Source organism: Diplotaxodon limnothrissa, linkage group LG11 (assembly GCF_057381915.1).
Source record: "Diplotaxodon limnothrissa isolate DT_005_m linkage group LG11, D_limnothrissa_male_GT1.1, whole genome shotgun sequence".
NCBI classification, from domain to species: Eukaryota; Metazoa; Chordata; class Actinopteri; order Cichliformes; family Cichlidae; genus Diplotaxodon; species Diplotaxodon limnothrissa.
The window spans coordinates 15,601,255-15,622,221 of record NC_140606.1 but is presented as its reverse complement, the minus strand read 5'-3'; the positions used below and the strand labels follow the sequence as shown (position 1 = coordinate 15,622,221).

General features: G+C 39.8%; 2 protein-coding genes across 5 annotated transcripts in view; both read left to right on the top strand.

The window, feature by feature from the left end:
- The first annotated feature begins 552 nt into the window (after nucleotides 1–552).
- Nucleotides 553–3,931, top strand: LOC146622515 (eomesodermin-like). Its single transcript, XM_085365193.1, has 6 exons — nucleotides 553–1,082; nucleotides 1,250–1,404; nucleotides 1,792–1,913; nucleotides 2,420–2,578; nucleotides 2,931–2,992; nucleotides 3,148–3,931. Exons 1-6 carry the CDS (start codon nucleotides 553–555, stop codon nucleotides 3,929–3,931), a joined length of 1,812 nt encoding a protein of 603 aa, XP_085221319.1.
- Nucleotides 3,932–5,104: 1,173 nt separating this feature from the next.
- Nucleotides 5,105–20,967, top strand: part of LOC146622514 (ankyrin repeat and IBR domain-containing protein 1-like) — a 34,011-nt gene continuing 18,148 nt past the window's right edge. Inside the window, exons 1-9 of one of the 4 annotated variants that reach the window (XM_085366255.1) lie at nucleotides 5,105–5,248; nucleotides 7,204–7,489; nucleotides 8,277–8,577; nucleotides 9,852–10,034; nucleotides 10,775–10,892; nucleotides 16,319–16,527; nucleotides 19,214–19,302; nucleotides 19,438–19,582; nucleotides 20,742–20,908. In XM_085366255.1, the coding sequence (XP_085222381.1) occupies nucleotides 7,302–7,489; nucleotides 8,277–8,577; nucleotides 9,852–10,034; nucleotides 10,775–10,892; nucleotides 16,319–16,527; nucleotides 19,214–19,302; nucleotides 19,438–19,582; nucleotides 20,742–20,908 (1,400 nt within the window). In that variant the 5' untranslated portion in view covers nucleotides 5,105–5,248; nucleotides 7,204–7,301. Of the gene's footprint in view, nucleotides 7,490–8,276; nucleotides 8,578–9,851; nucleotides 10,035–10,774; nucleotides 10,893–16,318; nucleotides 16,528–19,213; nucleotides 19,303–19,437; nucleotides 19,583–20,741; nucleotides 20,909–20,967 lie in introns of all 4 variants that reach the window. The other 3 variants (XM_085366257.1, XM_085366256.1, XM_085366254.1) reach the window with 3 other exon arrangements.

The window sequence follows — 20,967 nt, the reverse complement described above, 5'->3', positions numbered from 1 at the left end:
AATTATTATAGCCGAACTATTGAACTTGTGAATACAGTATATCATCAAAGAGCAAATAAAATCTAATAAAACGTGTAGTATATGAGCCGCACTGGAACGCATTTAGGGCTAATTGATTAGCTAATCGTGTTTTTAAAACAGCGGAGGAAAAAGTAAGAGGGGGGAAATGGCAACAAAAAAGAGCCTTGTTTTCAGTAAAGTTACTATTTTTGGGGAGACCACGACAACTGAAATCCAGCACTTTAAGACTGACTTCACATACTTCACAACCACACCCTGGTACGCCCACAAATATCTCCGGTGATATGGAGGTCATTTCCTGCAACCGTCTCACTGTGTATGCGACTTGACAGCTTGACATGTGTATTAGGGACAACTTCAGGTCTTTTTGTAACCACTGTTTGCTTCTGTCTGTCTCAGTCATTCAGAATCCAGTGGATGTTTGCAGGGGAGCCTGTTTTTAGGAGCAGACACCTGAAAGGAAAAGAAGGGAAGGTGACATCCCTGATAGAGAGCAACATCAGCTGAGCCCAAACCAAGAGAAAAGCAAAGATGCTCGGGAGTGAAGGGGAGAGCAGTTCATATTCTTCTTCCAAAGACACGGCAGATGAGAGGCGCAAGTCTCCGGCTGTGGAGGGGGATGATCCGGTTGTTAGCAACAGGTACACGGAGCACGGGATGAGTGCTGACCGGTACTATATCCCATCCGCTATTTCTAAGCAAAGTCCCGAAGCAGCCAGTCATTGCTCTTTTATCCCCTACACCCCCAGCGGGGCGGTTTACACCCCGTCCAGTGCTGGAAGGTATCCCTCATCACTGCACCTGGGCTCCGTGTTGCAACCGGCCGGATTCCCTCCCTCAGCCCCCGGGCGCAGTCACATTAGTCCCACTTACCAGCTCGGACAGAGTCCCGGCTGCATCTACCCTCCATACACCAGCTCGGGCTCCGCTCTCGGTAACATGGCTCTACCCCCCGCCACCACCGGCCCGGGGGTGAGGTCCCAGATTTATCTCTGCAACCGACCTCTATGGCTCAAGTTCCACCGACACCAGACAGAGATGATCATCACCAAGCAGGGCAGGTGAGATGGCAGGAAAAGTGTGCAAAGTTAGAGCCGAAGCTTTTCCCTTTAATTTCCTTTAACTGTCTGTCACTTTCTCTTATGTTCTTTTTCTTCTTCTTCTTTATTAGCAAAATATTTATTTTAATGTTCTGTTTCTTTGAATCCTCCCTCTCTGTTTTTTGCAGACGGATGTTCCCTTTCCTCAGCTTTAACATAGCTGGTCTCAGTGTGACAGCGCATTATAACGTGTTTGTGGAAGTGGTGCTTGCGGATCCAAACCACTGGAGATTTCAGGGGGGAAAGTGGGTCACCTGTGGGAAAGCGGACAACAGCAGCCAAGGTACCAAAAAGGGTACATAGTGCCTATTTTCTTTCTTTCTTTTTCTTTTTCTTTTTTTTTTTAAAGAAATATATTTTAAACTGAGTTGAATTCAACATTTCCCCTGCGATTTAAAAGCAAAATTCACCCGGATTTAAGACAATTTCATCCCCCAAAAGACTTTTTTTTTCTGTTTAAAAACAAACAACAACAAAAAAAGACAAACAAAGAAAAAGAAATTCGCTTATTTTATAGCCTAAGCCTAACTTCTCAACTAGGCCATGGAGCAAAAAATGGGTTCCCCAGCTTTTCCTAATGGAAAGTCCCATGTTTTCAGTAGAATTTTGTGTAATTTGTTTTGGAAATCTTGAGTTTAAATATTGGAAAATGTATTTCTCTTTATTTAAGGGAACAAAATCTATATCCACCCGGAGTCCCCAAACACAGGGGCTCACTGGATGAGACAAGAAATCTCCTTCAGTAAACTGAAACTCACAAACAACAAAGGGACGAGCCACAATACTTCACAGGTACTAAACTCAAAGCTGAAAATAACTAAAGGCCTGTAACCCTCAAAATAGGTTGCAAATGGCAAAACATTTTCCATTACACCAAACCTTCATTCAGTTGTTGTTTTCAATATAGATTAGTCTGTTTAATATAAACTGTAGTGATGTACTTTTACTATATTTTGTTTATTGGCACCTTGATAATTAATGTGGCACAATGAAAGCGTTTTGTATTCGGACTAATTCAGACTTGAAGAGCTAACTATATTGTTTGTTTTATTTTTTTAATTTGTGCTAGGAAGGAAATTAGTTTAGATATTTTTGTGTCTATGCAAAGATGATGTGATGAAATTAAACTACAGTAGTGCAAAAATAATGCTTAAGTCATATAATTGCAGGACACAAAGTTATTCACTGAAGCTTTTATAGATTAGAATTTTTTTTGTGAATAGCGGTGACGTTGGAAATTATAGAGTGCTTTAATTTTTTTTTCAAAATTAGCATTATTTTTTTTTTTTACGCAATAGATGATTGTTCTGCAATCCCTGCATAAGTACCAGCCAAGGCTGCACATTGTGGAGGTGACAGAGGATGGAGTGGAAGACCTTAACAGTGACCTTAAGACCCAGTGCTTTACTTTTCCAGAGACTCAGTTTATAGCAGTGACTGCCTACCAGAACACGGATGTAAGTGTGGAAAAACTCCGGCCTCCCTTGGTGGTTGTTGTTTTTTGTTTTTGTTTTTTTTTTTAAATTTTATTTTAGATATAAGCTCCCATTAATAGGTCCTCAGAGCCGTATGCATGCATTATATTTAATTATTTACATACTGCATATTATAGCTTTTTAATCAGTTTAGAATTCCCATTTATTAAAACTTGTTCAGTTGGCATGGGAAGCCATTTCTAACTTTAATCAGCCACAGTTTTCCAAAGCAAGCTAAACATGAGGTCTATAGCTACACAAGCATGATGCTCCTTTATTCTTTGCTTTTCCAAATCTAAAATGTAGCTTAACCTTCGGCTGTGCCTTGTTTTAGATCACGCAGCTGAAAATTGATCACAACCCTTTTGCCAAAGGATTCAGAGACAATTATGATTCGTGAGTATTTTCTATGCGCTTACATTGCTGTGCATCTCTTTCAAAGCAAACAAATACATCATACTGTGGCTACACCAACTAATTGTGAAAGAACTTTCACATTGAACTGTCTTGACCTCATGTCTTATAAGTACATTTATTTATTTAATTTTTAGGATGTACACAGCTCCAGAGAATGACCGCCTTACACCGTCTCCTACGGACTCTCCCCGTGCCCACCAGATTGTCCCTGGCACCCGCTACGCGATGCAGCCCCTCTTCCAGGATCAGTTTGTCAACAACCTTCCTCAGAATCGCTTCTACAACAGTGAGAGAGCTGTACCGCAGACTAACAGCTTCCTCTCGCCTCAGTCAGAAGACGCAGCTTCGCAGAGGTGGTTTGTCACCTCAGTGCAGCAAGGGGGAAGTAGCAGTGGCACCACCAACAAGCTAGATCTGACACCCTATGAGGGAGAATATTCAAGTTCCCTGCTTCCTTATGGTATCAAATCACTGCCCATGCCTACTTCTCACGCTCTTAGCTACTACCCAGACTCCCCATTTACTACAATGTCTGCAGGGTGGGGGTCTAGAGCAGCATACCAAAGAAAAGTCACATCCAGTCTGCCTTGGTCCCCCAGACCCAGCCCCACTGCCAGTTTCCCAGAAGACTCAGAAAAGGTTAAAGCACAGATGGAAGAGGAGGTGAATGGTAGCGGAGCCCTGATCAGCTCCTGGACAGACCCACAACCATCAGCTCTTTCCTTAGACAAGACCAATTCCTATTCTCTGGGCTGCAAAAGAAGGCGTGTGTCTCTCAATGGTCCAAGCACGGAGGACTCCTCCAGCAACACCAAGTGTGAGGACTTGGTCTCTGTTCCCACCAACAATGGCTACAGCAAGGAAGCCCCCCCATCCAAAAGCATGGCAGCTTACTATCCATTTTACACAAACCCTTAAACGTTTGTTTGGTCTTCATCTGCTACCATGAATGAGAAATATTGTTTTAGCATTTTTGTTGTTGTTGTTGTTTTTGTTATATGAAGACCCTTATTTTGTGTTGGCAGTGATAAATGTCTTTTTGTTTCTTTTGTGGCAAGACAGAAAATGATGAAGAAAAATTATGGCATTACAAGAAATGCACGTGGTACGATGAGCGTCTCCGTCTTAAGGCTTTTTGTTTGTTCCCAAACCATATATATATATTTTTAACTCCCCTTTTATTGAACTGAAATTTACAAAGTGCCAAAGCATTCGTTTAAGGTGCCCTGTTTTTTTGTTTTGTTTTGTTTTTTAAAGTGTGTTACATTTCATTGTTGCATACATTTATGTATCTACCCTTACACTGAGATTAAGCTATGTGTTTACAGATTATATATTGAAGGCCTGTTCATATGAAATGTGTGCATTCTTAAATATATGAGAACAATATGCTGTATATACCTTAAATGCAAAGTTCAACTATTTGATAATAAAAGGCACACATGTTATGTTGAGTTTCGATGTGGTTATTTCAAGTGAGTGGAGACTGCTAAGCCTCTGCTTAAATACAGTGTACTGTGCATTTAGTATTTGTTTGGTGTAGGTTGTGAATGCAACTGAGAAATACTTTCTGCAATTACTCACGAGGCGTGTGTAGGAGATGAAAAATGAAGAACGGCGCCACTCAGCAGTGTGATTTTTCTGTGGACTTTGGCGCACTCTAGTGGTCTTTTTCTGTAATGGCGGCTATTACAAATGATTACCCTGTTGAGTTGAACGTCTACTCCATCCCATGTTCACTCCAGAGAAGCCTAAAGCAGAAGTGTTTATAGATTTACCCGTTTTAGAAAGATTTCAGGTATTTTTCCGTTAGTGTAAGCGCGTACGCCGTACTTATCTTACCTATTTCCGCTTCAGATATGATGCCCGGCTTTATGAAGGTGTAAATAGCTGTAGTTTCTAAGGGTAAAAAAAACAAAAACAAACTAAACTAAACTAAAAAAAACATGCACTTGGTTGAAATTAATGTTAAAGCAAAGCTTAGGCTTTGAAAAATAAGCCGGCCACGTCTTTCTCGCCTGTTTTAGGGGGTTGTTTTGAAACCTGGCAACCCGACTAGTATCCAGCAGGAGCCACCAGAGTCAACGGAGAGTTGACTGGGGCAACAGCACAGCGCATAGCTCACATTGTTTATACAGGTTTGCCCCACATAACGAGAAAACTCTTTGCTTTACCCTTTGCGACTGACAATTCACTCACAAGGCCAGGTGTACAACAGCAAGATGTACAATCAGTGTAAGTCGAAATACTTGTTATTCATTGTTTACGGAGTTTTTCAACTGTACTTGCTACCGTCAAGTTGGCTAGCATCGAGATTAGCACGCTAGCTCAGCCAGCCTCTAGCGTGTACACTGACGTTGGTCAACGCAGATGCTAGCGTCATGAGGTTTTTTGTTTTTGAATATTATATAGCTAGCAAAGCAGCAGAGTGTTTTGTCAGTACCAGTGGCATTATCGACAAAAGGAATGGTTTGCAGCTAACGTTTTCTAAGGTTGGTTGTCGGCAGATTGGTTTTATTTTTAACCAGCAGTGGAACAAAGCGTTATCGGGGTCTGTTCATTAACACAACATGACACGCTGTCGTCGATTTTCTGCTAGCGAAAATGGTAAACACCGCACGACGTGGATACAGGCCTGCATGAAGTAGTTTAGTGACAAGTGGCGGCTACGTGGAATAACGTTTTTATTTTTCTCATGTTAACGCTAGCTGTTGCTGTGAGCTTTAGTTAGATGTGGTTGGTTGAAGCTGTAACGGGGGAGTGTCGTTGACTGTTGTAAGATAGGTTAATGCTGTAGTTATTCATTTAGAGAGCAAGCTCGTTGAGTAATATGTGTTACAAACTATGAGATTATATAACTGTTCAAAGATCAGGTGTTTTTCTTTCTTGCTTTTTTTGTATGCCAAGGTGGTATACTGTTTGTCTTGCTTTGTGATGGTGTCTGGCCACTGGGGTAATCACATGGCACACGCCTGATCTAAGGTGGTGTTCACTTCCACTGGCTGGTCTGTTTACATGATGGATAGCGTTATTTAAATGTACGACAATGATCGCAGGGGATGATTTCACATGTTAAAATGGTCGATATTAGCACACGTAAATGTAGACAGTATTTACCAACTGAATAAATGATAAATCATTCATATATGTAATACTTGTTTATTTTCCACCTGCCTCCATTCTACCAATCTTACTAAAGAGTGAAAACACGTCTGTGCCATATTGCTATTCTAATTGATGAATAGATAACCACGTCATAACTTTGGTATTCGTTTTGTTACAGTTAATAACACACTTTCCCAGAAGACTACCAAAGGTCTCACTCTTATCTTCCTTACTTAGTTTAAAGATTGACTGATTAGAACAGTGTGTCAGACCTGTCCACGGTCTTGACTCTGTTTATATAACAGCGCAAATAGTTAGCTGTCTTCAGTTACTTACTAACCTATGGAATGCTTGGTATTAATGGGAGATGGGGATTTTCGGTGAGTATTCATTCCTTCCATTGCACACATAACTTGTCTCCACCAGTGAGAATTTTTGTTATTGGGAAATTGAATGCGTGTTATTATAAAAACAAATTATGCTGTGTCCTGTGTTCGGTCTGCTGCCGCTTACTAAAAATACATAAAGGTATCACATTGCCCTGATGGTCGTGACCATATGGTGCCCTGGTGGAAGCGGAAAGCGGACTTGCTGTGTGCTATTCTTCAGTTGAGGATATCTTGCTTCATAATGAGCCCTGGCCTCAGTGGGATGAGTAGCTTTGGCACAGTGAAGCGGAAACTCCTGGTGATGCCAGAGGAAGCCTTGTCCATCTCTGTGTGGGCTTTGTCCTCACTATGTTTAGGTATTCAAAAAAAATATATAAATAAATTCAAAAAAATAAAAAGAGAAACAGGGAGCTGGTTTACAGTGCAGTGGTGATGCTGACGCAGGAGCTTGTGGCAGAGCAGCCCGAGCACCCTTGAAGACTGAATTCTTGTTTTGTGACCAGAGGGAGTGGAAGTCAGCTGTACAAAACGAGGCAAAGTTGCTTTTCCTGAAACTGGTGAAAATATTTTTGATTTATTGGGATGATGTGGAAACTTGTATGACCGACAAACCTCTTGACCATTTTCTCGCTTGAAGAGCCTTGTTGGGCTCAGGCATAAAGACGTTTTACTCCCAATTTTTTGTCTTTTTATTAGGACATGCAGTATGCTGGCTTATTGGACTTGAACAGGTGGAAGACGACTTAAGAGGCTGCTGTCCCAGTCAGACCTTTGGACCCACGGTAGGGGACGAAATGGGGAACACAGCGACCAAGTTCCGTAAGGCTCTCATCAATGGAGATGAACTGCTGGCTTGCCAACTGTATGAGAGCAACCCACAGTTCAAGGAGGCTCTAGATCCCAACTCTACATATGGAGAGTCCTATCAGCACAACACTCCACTGCACTATGCTGCCCGGCACGCCATGACACGCCTACTCAGGTTAGGATATGGCCCAAATAAAAACAAATACGCAAGCAGACAGAATGTATACTTCATATTTTTGAGTGTTGTCAGTGAGGAAAAATTGTTATTCTGACAGGGCCTGATAATGATTGGGTCATAGATGGTTCTCAAGCTTTATGTCTAGTAACCCTTAACCTGACTTCTTCTCTTTTTTTATCACTCAATGGCAGCTTATTCCATCTTTTCACTTTTGCTGTATTTTAAAATTCAGTTTTTCTTTTTTCATGTTTTTTTTCTCTATATGTCTCTGTCCCATCTGTGTCTCTACATAGCCATCTGTTAGCAGCTCTCAGGAATGCAACATGCTGAGCTGGAATAGAATGACGTTCCAAGAGCTTCCTATCTGACAAGCTAACAGTGCAGACTGTGCTTGTTTTTATCCCACTCTGGCCTTACTCTTAAAAAAACAAGAACAGTAGTTTAAGTCATATAACTGGTTGTATAGCTATAATTCTAGTTTATGGTTTTCACAAAAGCAATGAAATGTTGAAATCTAAACTATTTTGGGAAGGAATTGACCTGCGTTGCAGTATACAGCTCTCCTTTTTTAGAATATTGTGCAGTTAAAATGCTGTAAAATATTCAGTTACACGAAAAGCTACATGCACTATGCATAACTCGTGTTTTTTTATCTTAAAAAAAAATCATGTTTACGTTCTGAATCAGCACTGATGTCATAAGAATTTGCAGTCTGTTGACAGTATCCCACAAAAGACAACGCATTACAATTTAACCATCTTGTCATGTTGTTATTCTCTTTTAGGTCTTTTCTCCTAAGCAAAGATGGCAATCCTAACAAGCGCAACGTGCACAATGAGACATCTCTGCACCTTCTCTGCATGGGGCCTCAGATCCTGACTTCAGAGGGAGCTTTGCATCCCCGCATCTCAAGGCCATACGAAGACGAACAGCGACGAGGGGAATGCCTTCAGATCGTGCTAGCATGGACAGGAGCTAAGCTGGATCATGGAGAGTATGAAAGGGCTGATGTCAATGCCACTGACAACAAGAAAAACACTTGCCTACACTATGCTGCTGCCTCAGGCATGAAGACTTGTGTTGAGGTGAGATTATAATAAAAAGATATTGCAGATATTTTCTCTGGGCTAGTGTAAAATTTTCTTAAGTGTGAAATTTTTGGGGGGTTATGATCAAAGCCTCTGTAGCTGTAAACTGACCAGTTTCACTAAGACAAGGGCAGAGAGTATATGAGGGGAAGGATAATAAATGAGACCAGAGTAACTCTGATGCTCACACACATCATTCAGTGTCTGCTCTTTTGTGTAATGAATATTTGTAGAATAGATCCTCACGTGTGGCCTTGTCCTAGAGTCAATCTTGACCTTCGGTAGGGAACTGTAATTTGCATCTTCTCATTCGCCCTCGCTGGTGAGTTTTTGGAAGATGCTGTGGAACACGGTACAACTTAATTAATCTCCTGGACAGCTCACACCAGATATAACAGTCAAATAGATTACGCGTGACTTTATTGTTATTGCATGTAATAGAACAAAATTACAAATGCTGCTCTTAAAATGTGCTTCAGGAAAGGCAAGCAGCCAATAGTTGGGAAATCCCCAGAAAGAACTGCTGTACAGCTGGTACTAATTTTAAATGATCGCATTTCTGCACACTGTCATTTATTTAGATGACTCTTCATTATAGAAATATTATTGTTGCCTTCACTCTAATTTCCCCCCAGAATCCATGCAGTTTATTACAAAATGCAATTTGCACCATGTGCAGAACATAATGTCGAGGCTGGCGATGCAGACAGGTATGTTGTGACAGAAAAAGAGACACCCTACTTCCAGGGTGTCAAGAAATGCCATTCACAGACAGTTTAAAAAAGTAGACTCAAGCACAGAAATGACAGTTACCAACAGAAGCCACCACCCCCCAAAAGACACATTATTAACGTGTGTGTTTTTCTTGTACTGCTCTCAATATTACCTGAGCTCCTTTAATTGGCACTTGATCATCAAGACTTAGTGTGCCATACTCTACAAAGAACTTTGAAGTAAAGTGGATATAAGTGAACTCTTTTTCAGTTTTCTCGAGGTGGGTAAGTTGTTGCTATTTTTTTTTTTTTTTTTTTTTTTTTTTACTGAAGTCATAATTGCAGTCTATATCAAAATAACTGTAATTACTGTTTCATGCCTTAATTGTGGATACTTTCCTCTGATTACTGTTACAGGGTGAGTGGTACTCCACTGTGCAAGTAATCACAGGTGTTTGGAACTACATATATAGTCAGCGAGCTTTAGTATCTGTTCTTGAATGCACGATGTGTGCCATTGTTCAATGCCAGATATTCCTCTTGTTTCTTCGTGCTCAGATGCTGGTGCAGAGAGAAGCGGACTTGTTTGCGGAGAATGAAAACCGCGAGACTCCATGTGACTCTGCAGAGAAGCAGCACCACAAGGAGTTGGCCCTGCGCCTGGAGTCGCAGATGGTCTTCTCTCTTGCCCCTGAGGCAGAGGGTATTGAGGCAGAATATGCAGCCCTAGATCGAAGAGAGGTACAGTATAACACACCAACAAGGAGTGGGTGTATAGCTTTCAGTTTATCACCCTCAGCTGGTGTGACTTAAAATGTTATTAGAACCAAACTTTAGTCCACAGCATGCTGTTTAAAAAAATCCCCCCAAAAAGTAATTTCACTGTTGTTGCTGTATTAGGTCAAACTGTTTTAAATGAGCTACCCTGGTCATCCTAGCCTGGCTGATCCCACACAGCTTCTGTATTGTTACACTTGATTCGTCCTTATAACCCTTTAGCTACATAAGTAAGGAATAGAAGCAACATATGATGGTAACTTTGCTCTTGGAAAAATCCACTAGTTGACTGTATTTCAGTGTTTACATTTTTGCAGGAGTTAGTCACATTCTTTACTTGAACTTGTTTTGGTTGGACACAAACAGACTCACAAATTACTCACACAAAACAGTCTAGCTTAAAACATGTGATCATCATCATCAGTTTTAGTTCTCTGGGTCTGGCTAAGTCCTGTGTCAGCAATCATTTATGTTTCAGGTGGTTGTAGTACTTATTTTCTCTTTATTTTCTCTTCCCCTTTTTTCACAATCTTTCTTTCCTACCATTATTTCACCCATCACCCTTTTCCCCAATCTCACCCACTGTTGTCCTCTTGTCTCTTTCTTTACCTTTCTCTGACAACCTGTCTTTTTTTTCCTTTTACTTCTTATCTTTGTCCTTACATTTCCTCTCTTATTATGTTCTTGTCAACCCTTTACTCTAGTTGTACGAGGGCCTGCGGCCACAGGATCTTCGGAAGCTGAAGGACATGCTGATAGTGGAGACAGCTGACATGCTACAAGCCCCTCTTTTCACTGCAGAAGCACTGCTACGTGCCCATGGTACTATTAAACAAACACAGTACTGGTTGTCCTTTCAATTATTTGGACTAGTAATATCCTGACAGCTTAATGGGTAAACATAGTAACATAGTAGTTAAACAAATGACATACATAGTTAAAGTATATGGACAAGGAAGCATTTGATACACTGGTTAGATTTAATTTAACACCACATAAAACACTTTTCAACACTTTTCAATATATATACACACACATCCATACATACACTTTAGTGGACGAGGTAAGTATACCCTTGGCCATGATTTGCATAATTGTTCACCTGTCTCAGATATTGGCTTATTAAAGTCTTTGACCGCTCTTCCATACAAATCCTGTCAGTTACAGAATGTTTAATCTAAGGTTTCTCTTACACACTGCCTGTTTTAAAATCCACACGACATTTCAGTGGGATTCAGACCAATAAGCAGGATCCTCTCAATAAGCAAGGCACGTCTGCATTGCAGTTCAGATTTTCCCTGCATCTTATTGTAAATGAACGCCTTTTGACACCAGTAGTAAGAAATGGCTGAAGACCCTTTGATGAAATGTTGTGGTATTTTTATTATACTTTTTATGTTGTTCTGTTTGGGTTTAATTTGCTGGAGCAAGGAGTCTGGTACAAATTGGCAGCTGTTTAATACAGTGGAATGACCGATCTTGAGAATAACTTCAAGACTTTTTTATGTCTTAGCAGACTTAGATATCTCCAGCCTTTTGCTGCAGACCTCAGACCTAAACATGACACCACACAATTTAATAGCTTGTAAGACCAAACCAAACAAGCTTAAAATAAGAAAAGCTTCTCCTGGTCACTCTCTAAGGAGGTTCTGTGTATCGGCACCTAATGTGAAACCCTGATTCTAATCTTGTGGCTGTGATGCTGTGAAAATGTGTAACGGTGCATTTTACATGGGGTTACCATGCTTTTTAAATGTAGAAATGACTACAAAATAGAAAATACAGAAAGTGTTTTTTGTATTTGGATAAGGGATTTATTTTCTATAAATATGCAGTACGCTGAAAGAATTGGACTTGTTCTGTTGTCACTGGAGAGAGCTTTTACATGATCTAAATGTAGTTTTAGTGAGCGTATTCATTTCAACAAACAATTTGAGAACAAACACTGCTTAATTAGGTTACTTAGGCTCGCGCCTGATTTACTGTAAATAAGATTAAATAATCCGCAGCGTGAACCATGGATTTTTATGTAAAATCCTTGGCACGTCTAATTTATTTTTATTACATTCTGTTATGTTTTTCCTAGAAATAGTAGTGTGCTGCAGAGAAAATATGCTTTCCTGAATTTGTCTTAATTACTTCACTCTTAACTTAGGCCTGGCCAAGTACTGAGTAAATATATCAGATTTTATTAGACTTGCAGTCTTAACCCACCAGTTTTCAAACTTGCTTCATTTACAGCTGGACACAAGATAGTGTGTTCAAGTGTTTCTGAAAGTTTTACTGATTTGAGGCTTTTGTAAATCGTTACTTCAGACAACTTGGCAAAAATGTTTGTGTATGACTTCACCACCTCATTTTTTAATTAAATGGGCTTAAGGGCTGTCTGTTGAGCTGTGTGCTACATATGAGACACACTTTTAAGAGCTCAGAGGCGGGAGATTGACCCCAGAATGGTGCTATATTTATTCAGTTTTATCATGGGACTGCTGAAACATTTCAGCATTTTGCATGTCCTGGAGAAGGGTTTTTGTACTCGCATGTCATTTCATTTCGAAAAAGCCTCATTTCCACAATTTGTAACAATCTCTTATCGTCTCCTCATTGCTCGTCTGCTGAACTGCTTGCTTTTCCATCTTTCTTTGTTCCTGACAATTTGTATTTCCCAACTAATTTTTGATATTTAAGACTAAATGTGAAGACTTCACTTTCAGACTCTATATAATGGCTAAAGGCTTTAAGATAGGGCCATACACATTGATTAGTTTTAATTGAATGGAGCTAGATTGGGATGGGGGTTGTTACGACATTCATTATCTAAAGGAGGCCATTTAGAGCGTTAGTCATTTGATTGGTGGCAAACCTGTCTTGAGGCTGATAATGGCCTAATTGCACAGTTGACCTGGTCGTGTTCCTTATTTTAGGAGGGTAGACTATTTGGACTCGGGCACAGTCCACAAGTCATCCAATATTTATACTGAGAGCCTCTCAAATCTGTCCGTGTCCTGATGCGAGATTAAACAGCTATTCTAAAACAGAAAACCAGATGGCAGCAGGTCTTTGTTGTTGGCAGTTTAAAAGGCTTAAATGCTGGTGGCTACTGGACTATTTCTATTGAGAATCCACACAAATGTAAAATGAGATTCACTGAAATGCATTTTTTGTCCATGAAATTCAAACTTAAGTCTTGTTTTGACAGGTTAAATGGGAATTCATATATTCAGTATGTTATGTCTGTTTTAGGCCTAATCATAAAGTATTGTAAAAAAATGTAATCTTCAAACAGTCAGAAAATGTTTTTAATTGGCCCTGCTACATTGCGTACTTCTTATTTGTGTCTTGACAATAACTTGCGTGTTTATAGTTGCTAGTGAAAGGAAAAAAGTCTTTTCTTTATCTTCCATTTTGTGCTTCACAGAAAGTAGGTTCTGTGAATTGATATTGGACTCTGCGCTGTAGCTGGCAGGCTTTGAGCTCTTCAGAGCAGATCACCACATTTTTGGCAAGAGGAAAGGTTGTAGAATCTGTTTTCACACTAACAACAGCCGGCGCGATGATTAAACATCACTGTTCTCCTGATCTGGAATCGTTCTTCCCATTCTGTAAACCCGTCTACTTCCACCGTGAGTTTGCCTCATATTTTCTTGGGTGGTTTTTTAAAATTGTCAGCATTCACATTTCACTGCCACCAGCAACTGTGCAGGAGACACAACAATGCTGTGTATGGAGTGGAAAAACCTGAATTCTGCTGATAATGTCCTTAGTAACTTAAATAAAGATAGTAAACTAACTGCCTTCCCAAAGGGCAGGACATTCTGGATCACTATCATACTATAGTGAGCAGTTCCTGTCCCATCACCACTTGTGCTTTCAGTTGTTACTCTGGTCATGACACACCTGATTCCTGCATAAAGAAATACTCTTTCTGAAGCTTCTTTTTTCCTTAGATCGTCATTTTGTCTCTTTTACATCAACTTTATTTTATTCAAGCATCCCATCAGCACTTACTAAATGAACCAATACAGTGGGGCAAAAAAGTATTTAGTCAGCCACCGATTGTGCAAGTTCCCCCACTTAAAATGATGACAGAGGTCAGTAATTTGCACCAGAGGTACACTTCAACTGTGAGAGACAGAATGTGAAAAAAAAATCCATGAATCCACATGGTAGGATTTGTAAAGAATTTATTCGTAAATCAGGGTGGAAAATAAGTATTTGGTCACCTCAAACAAGGAAAATCTCTGGCTCTCACAGACCTGTAACGTCTTCTGTAAGAAGCTTTTCTGTCCCCCACTCGTTACCTGTATGAATGGCACTTGTTTGAACTCATCATCTGTATAAAAGACACCTGTCCACAGCCTCAAACAGTCAGACTCCAAACTCCGCCATGGCCAAGACCAAAGAGCTTTCGAAGGACACCAGGAAAAGTATTGTAGACCTGCACCAGACTGGGAAGAGTGAATCTACAATAGGCAAGCAGCTTGGTGTGAAAAAATCAACTGTGGGAGCAATCATCAGAAAATGGAAGACATACAAGACCACTGATAATCTCCCTCGATCTGGGGCTCCACGCAAGATCTCATCCCGTGGGGTCAAAATGATCATGAGAACGGTGAGCAAAGATCCCAGAACCACACGGGGGGACCTGGTGAATGACCTGCAGAGAGCTGGGACCAAAGTAACAAAGGTCACCATCAGTAACACACTACAACGGCAGGGAATCAAATCCCGCAGTGCCAGACGTGTCCCGCTGCTGAAGCCAGTGCATGTCCAGGCCCGTCTGAAGTTTGCCAGAGAGCACATGGATGATACAGCAGAGGATTGGGAGAATGTCATGTGGTCAGATGAAACCAAAGTAGAACTTTTTGGTATAAACTCAACTCGTCGTGTTTGGAGGAAGCAGAATACTGAGTTGCATCCCAAGAACACCATACCTACTGTGAAGCATGGGGGTGGAAACATCATGCTATGGGGCTGTTTTTCTGCCAAGGGGACAGGACGACTGATCCGTGTTAAGGACAGAATGAATGGGGCCATGTATCGTGAGATTTTGAGCCAAAACCTCCTTCCATCAGTGAGAACTTTGAAGATGAAACGAGGCTGGGTCTTCCAACATGACAATGATCCAAAACACACCGCCCGGGCAATAAAGGAGTGGCTCCGTAAGAAGCATTTGAAAGTCCTGGAGTGGCCTAGCCAGTCTCCAGACCTCAACCCCATAGAAAATCTGTGGCGGGAGTTGAAAGTCCGTGTTGCTCGGCGACAGCCCCAAAACATCACTGCTCTCGAGAAGATCTGCATGGAGGAATGGGCCAAAATACCAGCTACTGTGTGTGCAAACCTGGTAAAGACCTATAGTAAACGTTTGACCTCTGTTATTGCCAACAAAGGTTATGTTACAAAGTATTGAGTTGTATTTTTGTTATTGACCAAATACTTATTTTCCACCCTGATTTACGAATAAATTCTTTACAAATCCTACCATGTGGATTCATGGATTTTTTTTTCACATTCTGTCTCTCACAGTTGAAGTGTACCTCTGGTGCAAATTACTGACCTCTGTCATCATTTTAGGTGGGGGAACTTGCACAATCGGTGGCTGACTAAATACTTTTTTGCCCCACTGTATGTGCTATACTGGAAATTAGACATTACATAAAGTGACGTATAATGCACTGGCAGTCAGTTATCGTAACTTTCTAAATTGTAGGTTATAAACTGTGAGCCTGTGGGACATCTCACCTTTCTGAAAAGAAACAATGTAATTTGCTCTTAGATCCTGAGCTATCCTGTGTCAGTGTCAGGAATAATTTATTACAAGTAATTAAGTTATCTCTGTTGTGTCACATGCATAAATGCACACAGCTTTTAGGAAGCTTGTGCATTGATTCTGCTGCTGTCTGATGCTTCAGTTATTTAAATAAACTCATGAAAAAAACTTTAAGAAATACGGCAGCAACCAATTAACTTCAGCACCTTGTTACAATTTTTTTTTAAGCCACACACAAGGATCATCGTAAACTTTTTGTTAGACAACAGGTATCAAGTTATCTTATAAAAATGTGTGTCTGACTTCCAGTCCATCAGCACCTATTGCACTGCGTTGTTTCCCCTTTAAAAATTCTCTGCATACCGACATCTGCACCTCCAGTCACTGGTCTGATCGTTCGGATCAAAACATCATGCCACAAGCAGAGTTTCATTCTCTAGGTAGTATATACTAAAATAAGATGTCTTTTTTGTGTCAGATTGGGACCGAGAGAAGCTCTTAGAAGCCTGGATGGCCAATGCGGCGGAGTGCTGCCAACGCTCAGGTGTGCAAATGCCCAACCCACCCCCAAGTGGTTGCAATGCTTGGGACACCTTACCTTCTCCCCGGACGCCTAGGGCCACCCGCTCCTCCATCACTTCACCAGACCAAATCAGCCTCATGCCTGCTGATGAGGAGTCTTCTCTGGTAAGACAAGATGGCTCTTGTTTACTGCTACATCCTGAACTGATAAAGCTAGACAAATTAATTTATAAGGTGGCTGTAACTAAATACGCTTTTTAAATCACTACATTAGGGTTGAAATCCACTTGCCATTTTTTTTCTTTTTTTGCTGAAAACACTGTGACAGCTCTAGATTGATAAATGTAGGTCAGTAAATGGAGAAAAAAGTTTTAGCCATTGTTTAACTGTACTTATTGATAAAGAACGATCAAATGAAAAAGGATCACAGTCGGCCACAGCATGTTTTCCTGACTGATGCTCCTATAGCAGCAGGGGATAGCTTTAGGCACGGAGGTGCATAGATTAACTGGCAGCATTCCCATAAAATGTGTATAGCAGTGCATATTTAAATAAAATTCATGGAGTCCCAAGATTTTCTGAAGTGTTTCAGCTGAATTCTTTAAAATTTTATGATCACAGATGTCTTTCTGCATAATGATTCACTCTTTCCCAGTAAATATATGTTGCTAGAAGTCATTAGTATTCATGCCAGTGGTCTACCTTGCAAACATAAACAGAAGCAGGGCTTCCTTTTCTCATATGTCATCCAGTGTTTTGTCAGTTATCATGTAGGCAAGTCCTGAACAGTGTTGAGTTTTGTTATGCTATATAAAATATGCTAATTTAAGATACGACATCCTTCATGTTGCGCTTTCCTTCTTTATCAAACATGATTGACGGCTGCACATGTCGTATGTTATATTATGTTATATTACTGCTGTATGTTTGGGCACGTCTCACTAAAGATGTCATGTTATTGTTTTCACAGTTTTAACATTGTTACACGTAAGGGAGAGTGTTGACTCTCGTGCGACTGTTTTGTGGGGGTGGGTAGTCCGCAGTGATGCCACCACCAGGGGTTAGTTTTAAACTAATTAAAAATACTGGAAAGTTTTTTAAGCACTTACAGAAGGTGAGTGAATTGTGATCAACTGTAGCTGCTAGACACTTACAGTCTGCACTGAGATATAATGGGGGTGCATACATTTCGTAAGTAAAATAGTTTTGGTTTTCCCTCCTTTGGCCTTTTGGGTGAAAGGTTGAGGGAGGTAGTGGTAGTTCAGTCACTGTAGATAATTATTTTTTCAGCTTTCAACAACTACACCTCCCACAGCATTAAAGTGTGCTCTCTAAGCTTCATGAAAGGTGTATTTTCCACCAGTGTTTTTACAAAGCCTGCAGTGAGGGAAAGGAACCTTATTGCCCTCTTGCTGTGAAAGGAGCTGTAAACTCCCTGTTTAATTGCCCACCTGTTATCCTGATCTAGTCTGGCATTTCCCGTAATTATAAAAAGTGTTTGGAAATTGACTTTTTTGTGAGCAAAAAGTAATATGTCCTGGACCAAAACAAAGTTTACTAGGCATCTAGCCTTTATCTCATTTATTGCTGACAGCAACTCATTTTGTTTACTGCTCGCTATTGGAGACTGACAATGCTTTATAAAAATCAGGGTTTGTAAGGTCAGCAAGGTCGGTTAGCTTGGGTTTAGACTTTATTCTGGAATAGTTTGCAAAATTGGGAATTGAGATGGCAGTGCAGTGTGAGAAATGCATACTGCAGACTTTTTTTAAAATATATAACTTTATGAAGCTTCTTTGGAAGAAAATGCTGTTTTCTTGGTTGTTAAATTTATTTCAAATTTGTAGTAATGATTTTTAAACCAAAATGATGGTACCTGGAGGGAGAATCAGATAGTTTTTGACAGTTTCTGAAAAGTATAAAGACATATCTTTTTGGATGAATGAATATATCCATTGGCGATGTGTGTTGATGGATAATAGCTAAAGCTGACACACTTTATTAATCTATAAATCAAGGCTGTCAGCTTCAGTTGCTCTCTATCAGGGGTTTACTTAAAACACCAAAACACTCTGGATTGAAACATCAAAGATATGAACATGTCAGACAAATGTCTGAGGGTATCTTAAGTTGTGCATCTGAAAAGGCGTAATTGAACTGCCCTGTGTCAATCGACTGAGTGTACTCAAAGGCCCGTTTAAAGGTTAGAGTTGATTATCACATTCTGCTCTTTCACAGATCAATACCTGCTTTGTTGAAGTACACTGCCTTCTTTATGTCTTGTGAGGATCAGTCTTTCACTGTAACAAGGCCTGTGTATTTGACTGTGTGTCAAATACACTCTTTGTTTGTGATTCAACTTTCTGTGGGTATCTGAAAAATAAATCTAATAATAGAAATGGGAATGAGCCACATGCTTAGCAGAGGTCATAACATTGGCACAGTGGCTTTTCATAAACTACTTCGGGCTACTGTTGTGTATAATTGTACACATTGACATATCAACTCAATAACTTCTCCACCTCTGACATGTCGTCTCACATTAAAATCGCCCTCACATCACAATATTTGGAGAACATTCCCAAGCCAGGACATTCTCAAACTCTGGCATTTCAAGCAAAAAATAGAAAAATAGAAAAACTCAGTGACTTTTTCAAAGACTGTAAACAGTGGCACGGTTATGTAACAGAACAAAACAGGACTATAACACAAGGACCTTTTGAAGTTATACCAGATTTACTTATTTTTTTATTGATTAAAACTGACTTAATTTGTTCAAAAAATTAAAAGAGTTTAAATAGAGTGTATCTTGTTGATGCTAATATTGTGGTTTGATATTTACGTCTCACAGTGTGGTATCTGCATCTCTTCCCTCTCCGTCTTTGAAGAACCTGTTGACATGCCCTGTGGCCACGACTTTTGTAGATCATGTTGGGAAGGGTAAGTCGTATTTTGGTATGGCCTGAGGATTCTGCAGATTGCTTGGGGTGTCTGTACTATGCATGCACAGATCTTATTCAGTGTTTTTGTTCTTTGCATATCTCATTTCTGACTATTATTTGAATGCTTTCAAAGTTTTCTGAATTTAAAAATCCAAGAAGGAGAAGCCCACAACATTTTCTGCCCAGCCTTTGATTGCTACCAGCTAGTACCAGTGGAAGTCATAGAGGGTGTGGTCTCCAGAGAGATGGACAAGCGCTACCTCCAGTTTGACATCAAGGTAGTGATGAAAACAAAAAAGGAAGGAATTGAAATGAACTGAGCTGTGAGCCTCCAGCACAAAATATTCAAATAATTTTGTCGGGAATAAAAGATGATTCTGGCGTTGCCGTATTGTGTTATGATAATACCATTACTCACTTAAATGGAAGGGTATAACTAATAAAGGTAGAGGAATTAAATCGGTTATGTGTGAAATAATCTTTACTTGAAACAATGACATTTTTTGTTGTCAAAGTGCCACAAGCAACAATGAATATTATTCATTTTTCTTTCAACATATTTTTATGTCTTCTTCATTCAGTTTAGAGTTGTAATTACACATTAGCAGTTTGTAAAATAAGTAATTTAGGGGCACTTAACAGAAAGAGTTCAACTTTGCAATGTTCTAGTGAGAAATGTCAACTTTTCTCTGTGACAAGTGGAGGACAGAGTGAGACTAGCAGCCACTAACCAAGTTATGATGCTTTGGTGCCGGGGATACATGGTTAATGCAGAGCAAGGAAAACAGAAAGGTGAGGGCACAAAGTATGGTAAGGTTTAACAAAAGGCATAACCATATATATATATATATATATATATATATATATATAGAGAGAGAGAGAGAGAGAGTTTATTACAGAGAAATGGCTCTTTCCAAAATAAAAGCTATACTATACGATTCTTCTGGGGTATATTCTCAGCAGCATATTAAACATATCAGGTCCCCATAAGGAGAATCATGTGCTAACGGCTATGTATGTATGTGTGTGTGTGTGTGTGTGTGTGTGTGTGTATATATATATATATATATATATATATATATATATATATATATATATATATATATATATATATTATTTATTATTATTATTTATTATTATTATTTATTCATTTTTTTAATTTAATTTAATTTTTTTTAAGAGCCTTTTTAGTTGAATTATGTTCAGGCTGTTATATTTATTTTGTGTTCAAGAATCTATTCCTTAAATATCGAGCTGTTGTAGATGGTCTCAGAACGCATACAGAGGGAACAATTTTATACTTAAACATCTTTAACAGATTTGAAAATGACTTTTAAATTAAATTATTTCAAGCTTTATTAGTGTCATCTACACTAAAAGGTATACAGCTTAATAAAAGATTGTTAAACTTCTGACTGACTTTTGCTTTTATTGAAGGCATTTGTAGAAAACAATCCGGCAATCCGATGGTGTCCAGAGGCGGGGTGCGAAAGAGCGGTACGCCTGAACACCCAGGGCCCTGGAGCCTCCACCTCAGATCACCTAAGCTTTCCCCTCCTTCGGGCCCCTGCTGTAGATTGTGGCAAAGGCCACCTCTTCTGCTGGTCAGTATTGTTTTTGCTTTTCAAAACTCCAGTTGTCCAAAAGAAACAGTAATGATGGA